This window comes from Dreissena polymorpha, chromosome 15 (genome assembly GCF_020536995.1).
Source record: "Dreissena polymorpha isolate Duluth1 chromosome 15, UMN_Dpol_1.0, whole genome shotgun sequence".
NCBI lineage: Eukaryota > Metazoa > Mollusca > Bivalvia > Myida > Dreissenidae > Dreissena > Dreissena polymorpha.
In genome coordinates, this window is record NC_068369.1 from 23,021,247 (window position 1) to 23,042,686 (window position 21,440).

Consider the following 21,440-nt stretch of genomic DNA (forward strand, 5'->3'; position numbering starts at 1 on the left):
TCAAAATCAATAGGGGTCATCTGCGAGTCATGATCAATCTACCCATGAAATTTCATGATCCTAGGCGTATGCGTTCTTGAGTTATCATCCGGAAACCATTTTACTATTTCGGGTCACCGTGACCTTGACCTTTGACCTAGTGACCTCAAAATCAATAGGGGTCATCTGCGAGTCATGATCAATGTACTTATTAAGTTTCATGATCCTAGGCCTAAGCGTTCTTGAGTTATCATCTGACAACCACCTTGTGGACGGACCGACCGACCGACAGACAGACAGACCGATAGAGCAAAGCAATATACCCCCTCTTCTTCGAAGGGGGGCATAATAAATGGGATAAACAGAAATCAAAATTTGAAGTTTTTTAACTTTATTTCAAATTTGAAATAATTCACATAAATAATTAATAAAAACAAACAAGTTAACATGTGCAAATAAAACAATACAGATGGACGGACAGACATTTCTGCATTACATGACACAATTATCTAACAAAGGAATACTATTGGAATGTGTGCATTGTATTGTTTTGATTAGTTTTTAAATTATATGAAGATTAGGCATACCGGTATTTCTACTAAAGAGGCTAGTGCAGTGATGCACTATACACGGAACTTTGCCTCAAGTGTATTGCTAAATAGCAATAGCCACGAGACCAATGCATACTCGACTACCATTTTTCCCCTTTTATTATATTCATTAACACACTTTATTTCTGAAAATACATTGATGTCAAGTGTGGTGCAGTAGATGATAAAAAATACATATCATATTATCATACAAATAATTGAATAGAGACTTGACTATTCTATCTAAAATAAAATAATATTTGAGCTGTATAATCACATCATACGCAGAAAAAGTCATGCTAGTATGTTACAGTAGTATGGGAAAACTGCTTGTATGTTAGGGTAATTCAGGAAGAAATAGTGCGGCACATACTCACAAATACAAGTTTGATCTGTAATCGTGTATTTCACTGGTTGGTAAAGCAAATCTCTAATTTTTCAGTAATAAAGGGTATTCAATAAAGACAGTAGTTTAAAGAACAGAAAAGTATTGCTCGGCATGACATTGGTGTGTGAAAAAATTACAGCACACCTAATTTGTAATAAATCAAAATGGACTAAGTCTTCAGTAACCTAACTGAGAATATTCTGCATTCAAACCATATACAATTTTATTGTAACTAGCAAAACCAAGCAACCATGACACTCACATAAACTATATCCATTTAAACATCAAATAGAAAAGCACTTCTATCATATCACACAATTAAATTCAAAAGAAATGCACATAATTTGTGAAATAAGACATTTAAGCCCTTCATTTGATTCCCTCCCTGTGTACTATGTATACATAGCATTACACACTATGCTTGATAACGCAGAGTCATCATGTAAAACAATCATCTTATTTTACTATGGCTATGGCTTGAGATTATAACTGGTAACCTGGCACCTTGGACTCCATTAGTAGTGTTTTTCCCAGGCCATTTTAGCGTGGCGAAAAGCCACGCCGCCCTCCCGGATCGCCACGCTGCCCTTTTTAAGGGCAAATTTCGCCACGCGCCCTTTTTTTCAAAGGCAAATTTCGCCACGAAAGGCGAAATTTGCCTTACGATCTAACTTGGTCCGCAAAATCAGCTTCCTTGATTGTCTGTGACGCTCCGACTGTGCTTGATTTACTCGAGAGGCGTCAACGTCTAATCGACTATATTTAATTGAGCAGATTTAATCTATAACAGTGCTCGATTAGGTCTTACTGGCTGCCCCAAAGCTGTGAATTAGTCATGCGTGAATAACCCCGTGTCAGTATCAATCGATAATGCCGGAGGCTATGTTATACCAAGCGCACTTTTCGCTCGGCAATGTGTACTCCTCCACGATATAATCATTACTTCGGAGACATTTGATGAAAAACTCGATGTTATTCTTGTGGCAATTGTGCTTTGCATGCATTATTCAGTTATATCAAAACATATTTTTTTACGCATAATTACTTTTAAATTCACAAACAAATTTATTCTTTATCGATTTCGTCTTTAAGATAATTAGATCTAATTATTGAAATAATTACCGAGACGTATACCAATTTAACAAAATACTAATCGCGTATACGATTTAACGTTGCTATGCGCACCTGTCGCTTACATCATTTGACATTTTATCAACATGGCGGACTATACAGAATTAAATTGTGACTCGGCAAAAATGGCAAATAACGTTGTAAACGATCGAACTAACGATGGAGATTATACATTAAGAAGGAATAAATGAAATGTCTGTCATAATCAACGATGCATAAAAATGTTTTAGATAGCAACAACATAATTTATTTATTTGTAATCTACTCGGTGGATGTATGTCACGGAAACGAGTGTTTGCATATTGTTAGAGATCAATTTACTCGCAATGTTATTTTAAACATCTGTCGAGATTATTGTTAGAAAATGGGATAAGACAAACATGGTTTCATTTATATGTTAGTGGATCTGTGTATAATCAGATTCATATGCATATATTGCTTTATTATGTTTGTCGTGCTGTACAGTTTATTGAAACAGCATGGAACTTAAATGTTCATTGCAAGGTAAATATATTAATATAAATCATAGTAAGTTAAATACATCTATTACCATTAAATGTGCTTGTTTATATGTAATTTTATCCACAACTGCTTCGTGGAGCAAATAACATGGAACGTTTTTGCCCTTTTTTGCCTAAACTGCGCGCTAAAATGCCCTTTTTGAAAGTAATGCGCCATGCCCCTTTGCCCTCCTGGGAAAAACACTACATTAGCATTCATTTTACCCATGGATTGTGTACTGTATTTGCGTGTGCAGATTTTGCACAACTTTAACCCTTTCCCACTTAGATACATATTTTTATTCCTTTGTAGTCCCTTAGAAAGTTAAATATATAACTTAAGACCTTTCTTGCTATATTCAGGTTTTAAAGGCTTCATTTCCAACCCTTACATACTGATGAGCAGCAAACAGCATAAAACCTGAACAGAATGCGAGTTACTCGCTGGCTGTTCTGGTTTTATGTTGTTTGCACATAGCCATTTTCACTTTGCTTCTGAGTGGAGAAGGGTTAATGAGGTCATAACTGTGTAATAAGTGAAGTAGGCTTCAATCAATTTAAATCACTTCCGATATGGAATAATATATTGTTTGTTATGGTATTGCAATACTTTCCTTCACAAAGATCAGAGCAAGGTTGATATTTTCAAAAACTTATTACACTAAAATAACATTAATTTGAAGATTACAACACATTGTGTAATTTTGAACAAACAGCAACCAACATTATGCTTACATAGTATCAATTCTAAGCGGAGGACTAATTCACAAATAAATAGTTACATTTATATTATACAAATAGAGAAGGCAGGGCTCCCCCTACCATTCACAATTGTCGCCAAATGCGAAAATTTAAGAAAAGTGGCGATAACATGTTTCAATTAGCGAAAACAAGTGGCAAAAATGGATTTTCAACTATACTCTTTGAACAAATGGCATGATTTAAGAATGGCTACAATATAGCTTATTTTTTTACATGGCGGGAAATAAATTAAAATGGCAAAACCGGTGGCAAAAGAAAAATTTCAACCCAGCAAGAGCCCTGAGTAGACTTAATTTCAAGAAAACTATTTTTTGCCTATCTAGTATGAGTGCATTTCTTTGAATTACAAATGTACAGAAATCACCTGCATGATCCATGCTTTATAATTGGTACTGGTCTCAGTGGATTATAACCCTTATGGCTCTCTTGCACTTATCCCTTTACCACTTAGATACCTATTTTCACGCCTTTGTAGTCCCTCAGAAAATAATATTTAATTAGAGACCTTTCTTACTAGATTCCAATTTTTAAGGCTTTATTTCCAACCCTTAGATACTGATGAGCAGCAAACAGCATAAAACCTGAACAGACTGCGAGTTACTCGCAGACTGTTCTGGTTTTATGCTGGTTTCAAAAGACATTTTCACTTTGCTTCTTACGGGGGAAAGGGTTTTACAAGACCATGCATACATCTACATGTACTCATTGAATACCTTATGGTTTAAAGGCACATTTTTGATATACCAGTACAGCTAAGTTCCATGCACAGTCTGCTTGTATTGCCTTAATGCCTGCAAGAAAACCTTTTTAGTTTCTTCAATAGTGTCACTGTACACTCGCATATCTTCCTCTTTCGCCTTCAGTGTAGTTTTCAGGGCAGTTTTCAGAGCCTCGTTCTCGTCTCTCTGTATTTCAAGGCTGCAATGAGATAAGACCTTTTAGATAAAGAACATATTTAGATTTAAGTTTATGTTAAAGCGAGATTATATGATTTTTCATATGTGTTAAATTGTAATATATTGATAAAATATGTTACAATAACACAAAATAGGCAAGAAAAATTATACATTGAAGACGAATTTCATAAAATGCAGCAAAGACAAATTAGCGCCCCGAGCTGATTGTGACGAAGATATTTCGTACATATTTTCCTACAATAACTGAAGCATTCCTCTTTTTATTAGGATCAGAGTTAGTGTTCGTGTGTCGTATGAATATATAGCGTTGCAGGAATTTAAAATGAACCGTTAAAACTTAGTTTAGATTCACATCGTACATGCATGATATACATGCTGGCGAATTCAACTGTGCAGACATTTTTGATTTCAGAATTAAATATCTGACTTATTTCGCATTTTTTGACACATGTTCTTCATAACTTTTATTTTTATTTATATTGAAATATATGTATAAGAAGTTTTTTTTACACATTTCATATAAATTCATAAATATTTGACAAAATAGTATAATCTCGCTTTAAGTATTTTTATTTTTAATATGGAACAATGCTTCATGTATTCCATAGAAATTTTGAATATTATATTAGTATATTAGTATATTTGTAAGGTTCATAATAACTTTATCCCACGTGTTTTTATGGATGGTAATGTCATTCTTTTAATCACCTAAATCATAAAGTATTTTTCATTTAAAAAACAACAACAACAACTTAAGAGTTTTTGCTTATTTTAAGTTAGTTTGAAAGATATCAGTTTTGACTTCAGGGGCATGATTAACACTATTCTTTTAAAGGGAGCAAAACATAAATGGTGTTATGTTAGCCTTAACGCTTATTTCATCAAGCACTCATACAGGCCTTTTTGGTTAAGGTAGATCAAAATACCGGTAGTTTCTTTACAAGTGACAATAGAAACTAATATCTTAACTGTACAACATTTCATGATACTTTTCACTCCTGTTTTTCACTATTTGAAAAAAGTACATAACCAATTTTAACCCATTTATGCCTAGCGTCCTGAAAAAAGGACTTTGCAAACAGCGTAGACCCAGATGAGACGCCGCATGATGCGGCGTCTCATCAGGGTCTGCGCTGTTTGCTTAAAGAAACTTCTGTAAGAAATATTCGAAATATAGAAATAAATATACTAGACATCCCTAATTTTGGAAATACATTGATCCAATTTAGAAGGATGGGAGAGTCCACTAGGCTTTAATGGGTTAAATAAATCATTATTTTCCTTTCACACACAGAGCGCATACAATTAATAATTATCACCCCAACATTAACACATGAGCCTCGCTATGTACAGAGGGTTTAATGCATGCGAGTAAAGTGTCGTCCTAGATGAACCTGTTTCGTCCACACAAACTTATCAGGAAAAACAATTTCCCCTTTCATTGTATTTTTCATTTAAAGGAAGACTCATCTTGATGAAAATCAAATTGAGGCCGAAAGTGTCGTCCTGATTAGCCTGTGCTGATTACACAGGCTGATCTGGGACAAAACTTGACACACATGCATTTAACCCCGTTTTCTCAGAGCAATACTCAAATTCCTTCTCCTACTTGACAATGAGCTCTTCCGTGGACATTTTGCTGGGTTCCTCCTCCTCAGGCATCACAGGCATGTTGCTTCCACTGCCCGTCAGACTGGACTTCTTCCTGGCAGACATACCTCCAGCTGAAATAGTACCACCGTAGGTTTACAGTTGATAAATTGCATTCACCCCAAATGATGGCAATAACAGTTGGCCCATTGTCTTCCTGCCAACATATGCTGTCTTCATTGTGCAAAAAAAGAAAAACAAAGCAGCTGATTAAAATCAACACACAAACAAATACAAGAGGGCCTGAAAGGCCCAAAGTCGCTCACCTGAGATAACAAGATATTATCTTCTGACCATATTTCATCAAGATTGGACAATAAATGTGGCCTCTAGAGTGTTAACAAGGTTTTACTATAGCCATATAAGGAAAAATGCCCCGCCCCCTGGTGGCCATGTTTTTCAACCAACCGGCATCATTTTCGAGCTCGTCCAAGATATAATTGGGATGAATCTTCTGACCAAGTTTCATGAGGATCGGACAATAAATGTGGCCTCTAGAGTGTTAACAAGATTTTACTATAGCCATATAAGGAAAAATGCCCCGCCCCTTGGCAGCCATGTTTTTCAAGCAAAGGTTACTATTTTTGAACTCATTCAAGATATCAGTGGGACAAATCTTCTGAGAAAGTTTCATGAAGATCGGAAAATAAATGTGGCCTCTACAGTGTGAACAAGGTTTTACTATAGCCATATAAGGACAAGAATATCAGTGAAACCAATGGATGCTCCCAGATGATGTGCTTTGTCAATCTATGTGTTAATAACCACCTAAAAAAATCTTTTATTAGCCTCAGTGACCTTGACCCCAGTGACCTCAAACCTCATCAAAATGTAGAGGTCCATGCAAGGTACCTACATGCCAAATATGAAAGAGATTGGTAAAGTATTGAAGGTGCTATGAGAAACTGTAACAAAAGTGTGACGGAAAAATCTATTATTAGCCTCGGTGACCATGACCTTGACCCCAGTGACCTCAAACCTCATCAAAATGTAGAGGTCCATGCAAGGTACCTACATGCCAAATATGAAAGAGATCGGTAAAGTATTGAAGGTGCTATGAGAAACTGTAACAAAAGTTTGACGGAAGGAAGTAAGGAAGGAAAGAAGGACAAAGCGGCAACTTTATGCTACCCGAAAATTTTCAGCCAGCATAAAAAATGCCCCGCCCCCTGGCGGCCATGTTTTTCAACCAACCGGCATCATTTTCGAACTCGTCCAAGATATTATTGGGATGAATCTTCTGACCAAGTTATATAAAGATCAGACAATAAATGTGGCCTCTAGAGTGTTAACAAGATTTTACTATAGCCATATATAGCCATATAAGGAAAAAAAACCCGCCCCTTGGCAGCCATGTTTTTCAAGCAAACGTAACCATTTTCGAACTCATCCAAGATATCATTGAAACCAATCTTCTGACCAAATTTCATGAAGATTGGACAATAAATGTGGCCTCTAGAGAGTTATCAAGGCAAATGTTGACGCCACACAATGGACAACGGACGACGGACAAAAAGCGATCACAAAAGCACACCATGAGCACGTTGTGCTCAGGTGAGCTAAAAATGTTGTCATGAAAGAACATGTGAACAAAATCTTTCACAAAAATGCAATAACAGTTGGCCGACTGTCTTAATTCCAACATATGCTGTCTACCAATTAGCTTTCTTCATTTTGCAAAAAAGAAAAGACAAGAGGGCCTGAAAGGCCCAAAGTCGCTCACCTGAGATAAAAAGAAATGACCTGTTCTTTGCTGCCCAAGATATCAATGGAACAAATGTTTTTACCAAGTATCATGAAGAATGAACAACAAATGGCCCTTTGGCGGCCATGTTTTTTTAAAAGACCTGAACCATTTTTTAACTCTTCCAAGCTATGTTCAAATTTCATGAAGATTGGGAAATAAATGTGTCTTCTAGACTGTTCACATGTTGTCACTATATACATATAAAGAAAACTGCCCCACTCCCTGGCGGCCATGTTTATTCACTGATCATGACCATTTTCAAACTCGTCCGAGACATCCACATAACTAATGTTTTGACAAAATTTTATGATGATTAGGCAAAACAATTTGACTTCTAGAGTGTTCACAAGCTTTTTTACTATATAAATATAAGGAAAAAGACCCCCCCCCTCTGGCGGCCATGTTTTTTTTACCGATCCAAACCATTATCAAACTCAACTGTCCTATCCAGGTGTGGTAGTGCGGTCTCCTTCGCTTACAAAAATGAACCAGTCACAAGACGGTTACAAGTTATGTAACTTTGTGAGCACTTATGTAATGCGGAAATATTAATTTGACAAACTCTTATTTCCTGTCAGGATGACTATACTGACTGGTTGTAATTCAATTAACTAAAGGCGTTCAGTCAGGGACGCCTAAATACACTGAAAGAATTTATTTATAAGTGAAAACCAAGGCAGCTTTAACAAAAATAACTAATTTTTATTCCAAGAACTAGGAAAATGAAGAACAATGACAGAAAATTTAGAACAGGTACAAGCCAAGTCTAAAGAATCTAAGTATCATTACAAAAATGAACAACGTACAGCAAATACCTTAATGAATGTAAAAAGAAGTTCAAAATCTGTCAAAAAACTGATATAAATATAAGTTACTGTTAGTCTAGAAAGTGCTTCAAAAATCTAGTTTACAAAAAAGGTCTTATTTAATCTAAAGAACAATATTTATGGAGATTAGGAAACTTCAGTAAATCAAATGTAAAAATAAGAAAAAATTACTTAAGTTATTGAAATATAATAGAGTCTTTCTAATTTAGAAAATGCCAAATAGAAATAATCTAAATAAGAACAAGAGTTCCGCGGTCGGAGATGACCGCATTGAAGCCGGATTTTTGATTTAAATGACAGGAAAGTACCTTTCGTGTTTTTGTCAATGCAATACTTAAATTACTGAAATATTGTTCAAAGGTCAAAATGAAATGTAAGTACTTTTCAAGGCATGAGCAAACCTTGTGTTATGTTTTGAATGCATGCATACCAAAGTTATAACATGGAATAAGAACTTTAACATTTTTACCTACCAAAGTTATAAGAACTTTAACATTTTTACATTCAAGGTCACAGTGACCTTGACCTTAGAATGAATGACCTTGAAATGACCAGTGGTCATCTAAGTGTGCTTGCAAACCTTCATGTCAAGTTTGAAGACTCTATGTCCAAGCATACCAAAGTTATAACAATTTTAACATTTTAACATTTAAGGTCACAGTGACCTTGACCTTCAAATGAATGACATTGAAATGACCAGTGGTCATCTTCTAGTACTGGCCAATCTTTATTTCAAGTTTGAAGACTCTAGGTACAAGCATACCAAAGTTATAACATGAAATAAGAACTTTAACATTTTTACATTCAAGGTCACAGTGACCTTGACCTTCAAATGAATGACCTTGAAATGTCCAGTGGTTACTTACTAGTTCTGGCCAACCTTCATGTCAAGTTTCAAGACTCTAGGTCCAAGCATACCAAAGTTATAACAACTTTAACATTTTTACATTCAAGGTCACAGTGACCTTGACCTTCAAATGAATGACCTTGAAATGTCCAGTGGTTACTTACTAGTTCTGGCCAACCTTCATGTCAAGTTTCAAGACTCTAGGTCCAAGCATACCAAAGTTATAACAACTTTAACATTTTTATATTGAAGGTCACAGTGACCTTCACCTTCAAATGAATGACCTTGAAATGACCAGTGGTCATCTGTTAATCCTGGCCAACCTTCATGTCAAGTTTGAAGACTCTAGGTCCAAGCATACCAAAGTTATACCATGAAATAAGAACTTTAACATTTTTACATTCAAGGTCACAGTGACCTTGACCTTCAAATGAATGACTTTGAAATGACCAGTGGTTACTAACTAGTTATGGCCAACCTTCATGTCAAGTTTCAAGACTCTAGGTCCAAGCATACCAAAGTTATAACAACTTTAACATTTTTTATATTGAAGGTCACAGTGACCTTCACCTTCAAATGAATGACCTTGAAATGACCAGTGGTCATCTGTTAATCCTGGCCAACCTTCATGTCAAGTTTGAAGACTCTAGGTCCAAGCATACCAAAGTTATACCATGAAATAAGAACTTTAACATTTTTACATTCAAGGTCACAGTGACCTTGACCTTCAAATGAATGACCTTGAAATGACCAGTGGTTACTAACTAGTTATGGCCAACCTTCATGTCAAGTTTCAAGACTCTAGGTCCAAGCATACCAAAGTTATAACAACTTTAACATTTTTTATATTGAAGGTCACAGTGACCTTGACCTTCAAATGAATGACCTTGAAATGACCAGTGGTCATCTGTTAATCCTGGCCAACCTTCATGTCAAGTTTGAAGACTCTAGGTCCAAGCATACCAAAGTTATACCATGAAATAAGAACTTTAACATTTTCGAGCACGCCGCCACCCCGCCCGCCCGCCCGCCCCCCCGCCCGCCCGACAACATCAATCTATAAGCCGAGATTTTTTCGAAAAAAATCCGGCTAATAATTTAGAAAATAATGCCAAAATGTCTTGATGCTGGTGTTAAAAATAATTTAGAGTTTAATTATTTCAAAATTCCAACCTTTTTCAAGAGCTGTTAACTTTTCAAGAAAGCACCAAGAGGTGTTTAAATCAGCCAAAACAGCTTATTTTATACAGTTCAGAAGAGATCAATGACAGAGTAATCAATTTTCCCTCAGAACAGTGCATTTATCAATGATCAATATCTTCCCAAATTCCAGAGCAGAACTAAAATTAGATTACCGAACCAGGTTAATCAAGGGAGGTAAATACTGCATAAATACTGCACAATCATGTACATGTTGTCTTTTTTTCAGTTATCTCTTAGTTGAAAGGTTTATCATAAGTGTTAATGACTAAAACAGTTATGTTAACTATGAACATTCTGTGTTAAGAAAAATTACATAATACAGTTAATGTCACATAATATTGACATAATAAAACCAAACTTTACTACACAGGAAACCAATGTTCTGACCAAATTTCATGAAGATTGAGCAAACTAGAAAGTTAACAAGATTTGACTATAGCCATATATAGCCATATAAGGAAAAATGCCCTGCCCCTTGGCAGCCATGTTTTTCAAGCCAATGTTACCATTTTTGAACTCATCCAAGATATCATTGGGACAAATCATCTAAGCAAGTTTCATGAAGATCGGAAAATAAATGTGGCCTTTAGAGTGTTAACAAGGTTTTACTATAGCCATATAAGGAAAAAAGCCCCGCCCCCTGGCGGCCATGTTTTTCAACCAACCGACATCATTTTCGAACTCATCCAAGATATCATTGGGATGAATCTTCTGACAAAGTTTCATGAGGATCGGATAATAAATGTGGCCTCTAGAGTGTTAACAAGATTTTACTATAGCCATATAAGGAAAAATGCCCGCCCCTTGGCAGCCATGTTTTTCAAGCAAATGAAACCATTTTCGAACTCATTCAAGATATCATTGAGACCAATCTTCTGACCAAATTTCATGAAGATTGGACAATAAATGTGGCCTCTAGAGAGTTAACAAGTTAAATGTTGACGCCGCACAACGCACGACGGACGACGGACAAAAGGCCATCACAAAAGCTCACCATGAGCAGGTTGTGCTCAAGTGAGCTAAAAAAACAAAGCAGCTGATTAAAATCAACACACAAACAAATAAAATGTTGTGATGAAAAAAACATGTGAACAAAATCTGTCACAGAACTGCAGCTCTTGACTGTTTTCAATATAGTGTTGAAATACAGGGTTGAAATACAGTGTTGAAATACAGGGTTGAAATACAGTGTTGAAATACAGGGTTGAAATACAGCTTGGTTATAAGAGCAGGTTTTTTATTTCTTCAATGCAGCGGTTCATGGGACAAAAATAAAGTCCTAACATGTGCAGCCTAAAGTGATGAAGGACTCAAACTCAGAAACAACAAGACTATTGCCAAGCAATATATGTCCCCTACCGGCTCCACCATTGTCAGAAATTCCACCATTGTCAGAATTATTTTTTTATTTGTTGCCATAGCAACCAGAATTTTTGACGTAAAAACAAAATGAAATGACGTGCATAATGTCCATATTGCCATCCATTCATGTTTCAAATTTCATGAGAAAATATGAAGACCTTTTAAAGTTATCGCAGGATCCAGAAAACCACCATTTTCAGCAGTATTTCTATTCTATTTGTTGCCATAGCAACCAGACTTTATGACGTAGGAACAAAATGAAATGACGTGCATAATGTCCATATTGCCATCTATCCACATTTAAAGTTTCATGAAAAAATATAAAGAACTTTTAAAGTTATCGCAGGATCCAGAAAAGTGTGACAGACAGACAGACTCACAGACAGACAGAGCGCAAACCATAAGTCCCCTCCTGTTTCACCGGTAGGGGACAATAACAAATAATGTGATAACGATTCTCACCTGATCTTGTGGCAGAGGCAGAGGCGCTGGCAATGTTCACCTTGCCGATCTGCTTCTCCAACATGGCATTGCGTCTCCTCTGCTCCACAAGCTCTCTCTGGACATCTTGCAGCCGCATATTGGCCTCATCACACCTGGCCAAAGATTTCAGTAATAACCGATTAGTATAAGCCTATCTATTTAATGGACTGCATCAAAAACCTCATGCTTATTAAAACGCCCTAGAGCCCGTTGTCTGGGTAGAATCAGAATTTGGTGACTTAAGATTGAGCTCAAAGTGGTCATGCAATCTGGAACTTTCTGTTCACTAAGCAGACACAATATCAACTACACCATGACACAAAACTACGAATTACCATTCAATAGTGAAACCAAATTTATATGAAATGATTTTTTCTGATGGGAATTCCGGGAATATATATAAGCCTTGGGTCATTTTATGCAAGTTTAACAGCAGGGTCACAAAGCTCAGAGTTTGTGACTTCGCATCAGAGTATTGCAGGTTTTGATTCCCAAGCCCAGCCTTCTTGTATTGGGATTGATAATGAAATGATTTTATCCTGCCTCTGTTGCAAACATTGACCTAATAAAGCAGGGTCGAATAAATTTTCCTATCTCCGGTCAACAGGAAGTAGTGTATTGCTACACAAGCTGTGACACATAGTTGAGTGTAACCTTTCCAATACACTAGACAAGGGTGTAGTATTTTACCAATATCGGATGCTATCTTAACTGTAGACCAAGAAAAATATCACATTCTCAATTCGTTTTTTATTTCTTCTCATATTTTCAATAGGAATGTATTAAAAGGACCAGTTTAAAGTGGAACTATTGTTTATGTGACACAATCGGTAGTTATTCGGTCGTAAGGAATGTTGTGTACATGTACATGTAGGAGGCTCGACAAGAATAATTATATTGTTATGTCAATTTATCAATTGTCTTTGATAAAATGTGTCAACGACATGAAGCAGGATAAATCGATTACATGGTTGGTGCCGAGATGGAGAAAGTTTATCCGTTTCGGCCCGAAAAAGAAAAATAGGGCTCGCTTTATTCTCTATGTCACTGTCATTATAACCTACCTCTGATTCAAGTACGGATGCTGTAAGTTACTGACAAGTGTGCACTTAAAAACAGACAAGCATATTGTATACATTTTAGATAAACTTTGAAAATCAGCATCAATATTTTGAACATCACTTCAATTTACTTTGCATTCTCTGATATAAAGTAACTCGTATTAATGTTTTCTGGAACACTTTGATAATTCAAACAAAAAGCATCTTTAAATAATTCATACCTTTACTGCATCACTTTTGTAATTTTGGCAACACAATGCAACCCAACACAAAACAAACATCTCTTTGTCAATTTGGCTACAAAAAGTGACACACTTTAAAGCATCTATATTTTCAGCAGTACTTAACATTCATGTTGAAATTAAGCGACACAAACCAACTCAAACTTATAAGCACCTTTTCTGCAGCACTTTAGTGAGTTCAGCCAGCTTGTCCTTCTCGACCTCAGCAACCTGGGCGACCGTGCGGTACTCCTGGCACTGGTACTGCAACTGGGCCATAGCCTGCGCGTCCATGCCCTTGCTTTAGATATAGTGGACAGGGAATGTGTGTATTGTAACATGGGTAATATTTGAGCAAAATTGTACATAAATAATTATCATTGAATAGCCTACTGGTAAATGTCCTTGTTGTATATATAGAGGGAGAGCAATGTGTGTAACAGCCCCAGTACTCCATAAATATTGTACATGTTAGTATTAAAATGTTTATAGTCTGCAAGTCCATCCCCTTGCTGTAAATAAAGGAGGCGAGAACTGTGTGTAATAGGACCAGAAACCCAAGGCAGGGAATGTGTGTACATGTATCACATAAGATCATTGAATAGCTTGAAGGTCAATGCCCTTGCTGTAATATATATGGGGCGGGGAATGTGTACCTGGGATCATATGCAAGAAACATTGTTCATATATAATAATTAGGTTAAATGGTTAACCTACCGTAACGATCAATTAATCGGTAACATTTTCGGGAAAAGGTTAACCTGAACAAAACAAGAGGTGTCAGAGGACAGCGCTCTCGACTATTCGAGTGCTTGACAGTATAACGTAAGCCATCATGGAGAGGGGGGGGGGGGGGGTATAATGTGGGTGTGTGATCATTAAATAGATGATATTTCAAAATAAGAAAAAAAAAGGGGGGGGGGTGGGGGGGGAGAGGGGGGTATAATGTGGGTGTGTGATCATTTAATAGATGATCTTTCAAAAATAAGAAAAAACAAATTGGGGGGTGGAGGGTTTTGGGGGGGGGGGTGGGGGATGGTTTGGGTGGAGTGCATTGTGGTATGTCAGGTAAATGTTGTTTTGTCAAATTTTAACATAGATTTATCAATAATATGCATATTCTAAGCTGTCAAAATGCTTGATACAGTTGTCTGCTCTTGTTTATAGGTTGGGGTCATGTTGGTAAACAAGTATGCAAAATATAAAAGCAATATGTCAAAGGACATAGGATATATTTGGGGTACTACACAAACTTTAACATAGATTTATCAATAATATGCATATTCTAAGTAAAGAAGGGGCAATAATTCTGTCAAAATGCTTGATACAGTTGTCTACTCTTGTGTATAGGTTGGGGACATGATGGTAAACAATTATGCAGAATATGAAAGCAATATGTCAAGGGACAATGAATATAATTGGGGTAGTAGGCAAACTTTAACATTTGCATGCTCACGGAAATGCCAACGCCGGGGTGAGTAGGATAGCTCCACTATATATACTTCATATATAATAGTCGAGCTAAAAAGGATAATGCTTTCTCATGGAATAATTTGTACGATTTTACGTTTTGCGTGCAATATACTGCCAACTTGGGCTGGCGACTATTTAGAACATCATTCCGTACAAACAACGGTAATTTAAAAAGTGTCAACAAACAAGGTAAAAAAGCAATAAATCAGTACCTTACTGGTTACAAATAATGGGTACGTTTTTTTTTGTTTTTTTTACCACATTTATATAGCGCCCTTTTCATACTCCAGATGTGCGTTCAAAGGCGCTTTACAGTTTTTCCCTGATCACTGGGTCATAAGTCGTCCATTAACATCTTGGCGCAGTATGCAGCCACGGCACATTGGCTTATTTCCCTCACAGGTACCCATTTATACACCTGAGTGGAGAGGAGCAGATATGGGATAAATTTCTTGCTCAAGGAAATTCCAGTGGTCGGGGCGGGATTCGAACCCGGGACCTCTCGATCCCTACGCTAGCGTCCTAACATTAGACCACTGCTCCCACAAGTTTTGGAGCTATTGTTTTATTTTACTCGCAAAATTTAACTAGCGAACTGCAAGGAGTCGGGGCTATTAACAAATATGTAATTGACAAATTTAGCTAACTTGGGAGAAAAATCAGTTTAGACATTGAACGGCTTATTTTGATGTTTTGTTAATCAATATCCTACACATATTGCTCACGAAAAAACAGTGTGTATAAGAAACAATTTTTATCAAGAATTGAATTTGTAGTTTAAAACTCTTCGAGTAAACGTCATATTTGTTCTATCAGAAATTAATATAATTAGTGGTAATTGCCTACACTACTGTCTGAGGCAAGTTTTATTTAAAAAAGCAATTTTTCTGAGGCAAGTTTAATATAAGAAAGCAATTTTAAAGTCATATAATTAATTAACATCAATTTAAAAACTATTTAAAAAATAGGTCATTAAATAAAGTATTTGTGTAATTGCTTAAAAGTTGATGTACGGTATGTAAACAAACATGCGCGTGAATTGTAAACTGATGGCGACCGTTGACAAGGTGGTGTTAAAATAAACAAAGTTTCCCCACACTTGTGCATGTGGGACAGGAAGCTTTTGTCCGTGCCATCGACTTCCGTGCCATGGGAGCGAGTGTTCTCATAAAAAGGTCATCTTTTTATCAAGGCTAGCAACCACATAAGCCACAAGCTACTGGACAAAGTGATTTTTTGACCAATTTAACAGTGTTGTTTCGTGCATGTTCTGCATATACATGTATGTTCGCTGATTTGTTTCAACTGTGAGATAGTGTTACACTACTTTAAAAATTATTTAAAAACATTTTTATATTAAATTAATTTTAGTTTAAAAACTTAAAACAGAATCAACAAAGAAACACAACATTATTGTGAGCTATACAATGTCAATGTAATATAATCGACCCAACCAAAAATAGATTAATGACACGTGACAATGAACATTCCGTAGTTCTTATTACTTTTGACTTTTTGTGCTTTTACACAGGAAAAACAAAGCAAAATAAAGCTTTCATTTACAAAATTATTAAAATAAAATTTCATAATGTATTTTTATTAAGAAAAAAGCTTTTGTTTCTGTTGAGTACATGTACGAGCGGTTTTACCCGTTTAATGTGTACTTAAACATTTCTACTAATGAAGGTTTTTCCGTTTACCTGTTAGTAACCGGTTATGGCAAAAGGTTAACCAGTTTATGTTTTTTGTAACCTCTTGCCTTATAATAATCATTATATATCCTGCCCGCCCACACCTTGCTGCAATCAGAGATGAAAGATTTTTTTTTTTCCATTTTCCATTTAAAAGGGGGGGAGGGTAGCACATACAGATCATAAGTTTAATTTTGTTTTGAACAACAACTTATTTTTATTGCAATTCTGTGTACTAAATTGAATCTAAAACTAAATACCAACTCGCAAAATCAAAAACATTATCGCAAATTTTGCTGAAAACATAATTTAATTTCGTTTCTTTTTTTTCTCAACGGTTAACTTTGCTTTATCTTTCGTATAGTTATTTCCATCTGTGGGCAAAAAGAGACTAGTTATTTTTCGCTTCGACGCCATGTTTGTTTAAGTTCAACGAACACGTGTGAATTAGTCGACTGTTTCGTGTTCTTTGTACCAATACCATTTGCGTATCTGTACTATAAGTATACCAGTATACATACAAGGTGTGGGCTTCCGTATTCGGGTATTCGGACGTTCTATGACCTACGGTTTAGCGTTTAGGACGTCGAGCGCATTTAGCAATATCACAATTTTTTAAACTATTTCTTTACTCGCAAAAAAATACTAGTGGCTTTAAACTTAACTCGCAATCTGTATTTTTCACTCGCATTTTGAGAGTGTGCGAGGCTTAATTTTGAGCCCTGACAGCTTGCATTAATTAAACTTATGTTTAGAAAGTATTAAATAACCTAATGTTAAGAAAGTTTTAAATAGTTTGAACTACACCTGAGCAATTGACATATACCTGGAGCTTTTCAATCAATGATAAGCATGACTATTTGCAAAACTATATCTCATCAATTAATTTTAAAAAGATTTCTAAAGAAAAGAAAAGCAAATCAATATGTATTAAAAAACAGTTATATGAGTGTTTTTGTTACTTGTTTGCCATTTTATTAGCTAACTAACAGAAATTCAATCACATAAACAACCCACAAAGCAACAGAACTCCTATGAGCACTGTATTGGGAAAACAGGGCTTAATTTGTGTGCGTAGTGCTGTCCCAGATTGACTGTGCAGTCCGCACAGGCTAATCAGGGACGACACTTTTCGCCAAAATTGGATTTTTGTTAATAAATGACTTCCTTTAAAAGCTCATGCAATAAGGTATACCTGTCCCCTGCAGACCTGCCAGCTGATGGAGGCCGGTTTCCAGACGGGGGTCTGTTACTACGGGAATGGGCCCGAGACTGGCCCCTGGAGGGAGGCTTATGGAGATCTCCTAGGGTGTTGGAGCGCGACGGAGGGGCAGGCATCTCCATGCCATTCACATGGGAGATTCTAGAAATAGGATTTAATTAATGACAAAAAAAAATGAAATTAGACAATATAAAACATTTCCTCACTTATCAAAATAAGGGATTGATGGTGATTGTTCGAGAAAATAAGGGTATTAAATATTTTATCATTTTCCTACTGATCATCACAATAAATTAGCAGTATTATACCAGTTAAGGTGGAAATAAAAACACTTTTATTTTTATTGTATAGATTCTATATATAATCACAACTAATAGGTTGTCTTTATGATGATACATGAACTTAGAGTGAAACTTTCTGCAATCTACATATAAACTGACTTTGTGACAATGACATTGTTGCAAGTTTATGGAAGTTTTCATTAATGTACATTACGGATGATGCAGTAAATAGTATATTGCACAAACCAATTACTAATATTATTGGTAAACATGTGTAAACATCTGTGGCAAACATATGAAACATAAAACATACAAAATTTAGGCTACCTGGATTCTGGTGGTGTCTCATTCCCGACCTGGTACTGAAGGTCAATGGTCTCAAACCCTGTGGAAGGTCGACTGTCAATTGTGACGTTCTGGATGGGAACCGGTGTGACACCTTGCAGCTGGGACACATCCTGACTGGTGTTGAACAGCCGGTTGGCCTGTGCCCTTTGCATGTGCTGAAAATACAGGAAATTGAACAAGTTTTGTATTGATCCTCACTTCACTTATAGTAAGGTGATACATTTTCACTTTATCTTTTTTTTTTTATTCAATATAAAACATACAATGTAAATATGTGCATAAGCAAGAACAAAAGTGGTATAATACAACAGTAATAATGTCAAACACATATTGTACATGATATGCTAGGATATACTGTTTTGTTTTGCTTTGGTTGCATGTGGTGTATGCTGTTATTACTAGAGTTAGGTAGAAGACAACTGGACTGGGTTATGAAAGTTTATGCGTTTCCATTTTTGTTCAAAAATATGAAGTTTATCGTTGTTGAGGGCTATTTGTTTTTCAATTTGGATCTTTAGTTTTAAATAGTTTATAAAACAGTTGAAAGTAGGTATTTGTTTTTTGTATTTGAAGCTAAAGGTATTTATTTGTAGCTATGATTCTATGGACATATTTATATTGAAAATTTCTCAGTGTGCTATCAATAGTTGTTTTATATGGCATGATAAATATTTGTTTCCAATTAAATTCTTGTTCTCGAAGAAGGCTTTGCCATTTATTTTGAATCTTGGAGTTTTCTGCAGGGTGTTTAATTTGAAGTTTGTAAAATATTTTGTTTGTTTTGTTTTGTTTTGCAAGTATGTTTTCCGTGAATGATGTTTGAGTACATGGTGTGTTTTTTGTATTAATTGTAGATTTAATATGTATGGGTATGCTTTTAATTAATGTGTAATACATTAGGAAATTGCCCGAAGGTATTCCGTATATATAACATATATTCTCAAAAGAGTAGAAGTCTTTTATTCTGTAATCGTACAATTGGTCGACATATTCAATGTTTTTTTCAAACCAATGTTTATAGAAAAAGGTCTTATTGTTTGAGGTTATGTCTTTATTGTTCCATAAAATAGTTTTACTGGTGATTTGGGTTTCTAGATTATGAGTAACATTAGTCCATGCTGATAAAACATGAGACAGAAATATGTTTTCGTTTGCAATTTCATGCAAAATGGTATTGCTGATGTTACATTCAAAAAGTAAGGAGTCACCATATTTTTTTAGGATTTCCTGGTAGAATAATTTCCATTTACTTGTATTGGTATTATCTAGATATCTTTTAACCCAGCTGCATTTGATTGCATTCAAGAATGAGTCGATGTCCGTTAATTGGATACCTCCATTTTCTACTGATTGAATTAACTGAGTTCGCTTAATTTTATCAGGTTTACCGTCCCATATGAAATTAAATATTTCTGATTGTATATCTTTAATAATATCATTTGGTGGGTTTGGGAGAACTGTTAGTGTATAAATTAATTTAGGGAGTGCAAACGTTTTCAACACTGTGTTTTTTCCGATTAGCGTAAGTTTACGATGCTGCCATGATTTTAAACAATTTTTAAATTTTTGTAATTTAGGCAGTATGTTTTTTAGAATGGTTTCATTTTCATTGTTTGTAAAGGTTATTCCTAACGTTGTTGCTTCATCTGATGTCCAGTGGAATTTCATTTCTTTTTTAAGTTGAATATTACTTTGTTTAAATTTACCTACTCGTAGCACAGTGCATTTACTTTTGTTAAGTTTAAGACCCGATGCCATTCCAAAAAGGGTAAGTGATTCTATAAGATTATTGAACGAGTCAATACTGTCATTTAAAAAATAAGTTGCGTCGTCAGCAAATAGGGACTGTTTAATTTCTTCGTCAGGTTCTAGCGATATTCCATTTATATGTTCATTTGATTGGATATAGTGTGATAGATACTCGATGCATATAATAAATAGTGAGGATGAGAGGGGACATCCTTGTCGTACCCCTCGTTCGATGTTAAAACTGTTTGAGAAGAAGCCATTGTTAATTATTATACTGTTAATATCGGTACAAAATAGTTTTACCCATTTAATTAGACTTTCACCGAAATTCATATTTTCTAAGCAAGAGAACATGAACGAATGGTCTAGTGAATCGAAAGCCTTTTCAAAGTCTGCAAAGAAGATGAGGCCAGCATTGTTTGGTTGGTTGAAGTAATTTATGCATTCTTGTATCAGACGTACATTTTCACCAATGTATCGTCCTTTAATAAAACCAGATTGAGATCTTGAAATGACTGATGGTAATACTTTTTTAATTCTGTTTGATATACTTTTAGTTGCAATTTTATAATCATTGTTTAGTAAACTAATCGGGCGCCAGTTTGATAAGGATTCTAGGTTTTTTTCAGGTTTTGGAATGAGTGATATTATACCTTGTTTTTGAAGCATTGTTAAGTTTTCGTTGTTAAATGAATAGTTCAGTGAATTAATTAAATGTATTTTGATATCATTCCAGAATATTTTATAAAACTCAATTGTAATGCCATCAGATCCTGGACTTTTGTTGTTTTGCATTTCTTTTAGTGCTAATCCACATTCATATTCATTGAGTAATCCGTCACACAATAGTTTTTCCTCTTGATTTAAAGCATGATGTGTATTTTTAAAAAGGGTGTTATTTTCAACATGTTTTCGTTTATAGAGGGTTTCGAAAAATAGACGTTGTTCTTCTAGTATTTGAGTTCTGTTTGTTATATCTTCGCCGTTGACTACTAATTTGTGTACCGT

At 35.4% G+C, this 21,440-nt stretch overlaps 1 protein-coding gene across 1 annotated transcript in view; it reads right to left on the reverse strand.

Annotated features, from left to right (window-relative positions):
• Nucleotides 1-353: 353 nt before the first annotated feature.
• The window catches only part of LOC127859611 (coiled-coil domain-containing protein 13-like), a 46,583-nt gene continuing 25,496 nt past the window's right edge, over nt 354-21,440 (reverse strand). The window contains exons 13-18 of the mRNA XM_052397113.1: nt 18,663-18,838; nt 18,028-18,195; nt 13,844-13,969; nt 12,366-12,499; nt 5,877-5,991; nt 354-4,268 (exon numbers count right to left, since the gene is read on the reverse strand). Coding sequence (XP_052253073.1) covers nt 4,103-4,268; nt 5,877-5,991; nt 12,366-12,499; nt 13,844-13,969; nt 18,028-18,195; nt 18,663-18,838 — 885 coding nt within the window. The 3' untranslated portion in view covers nt 354-4,102. The remainder of the gene's footprint in view (nt 4,269-5,876; nt 5,992-12,365; nt 12,500-13,843; nt 13,970-18,027; nt 18,196-18,662; nt 18,839-21,440) is intronic.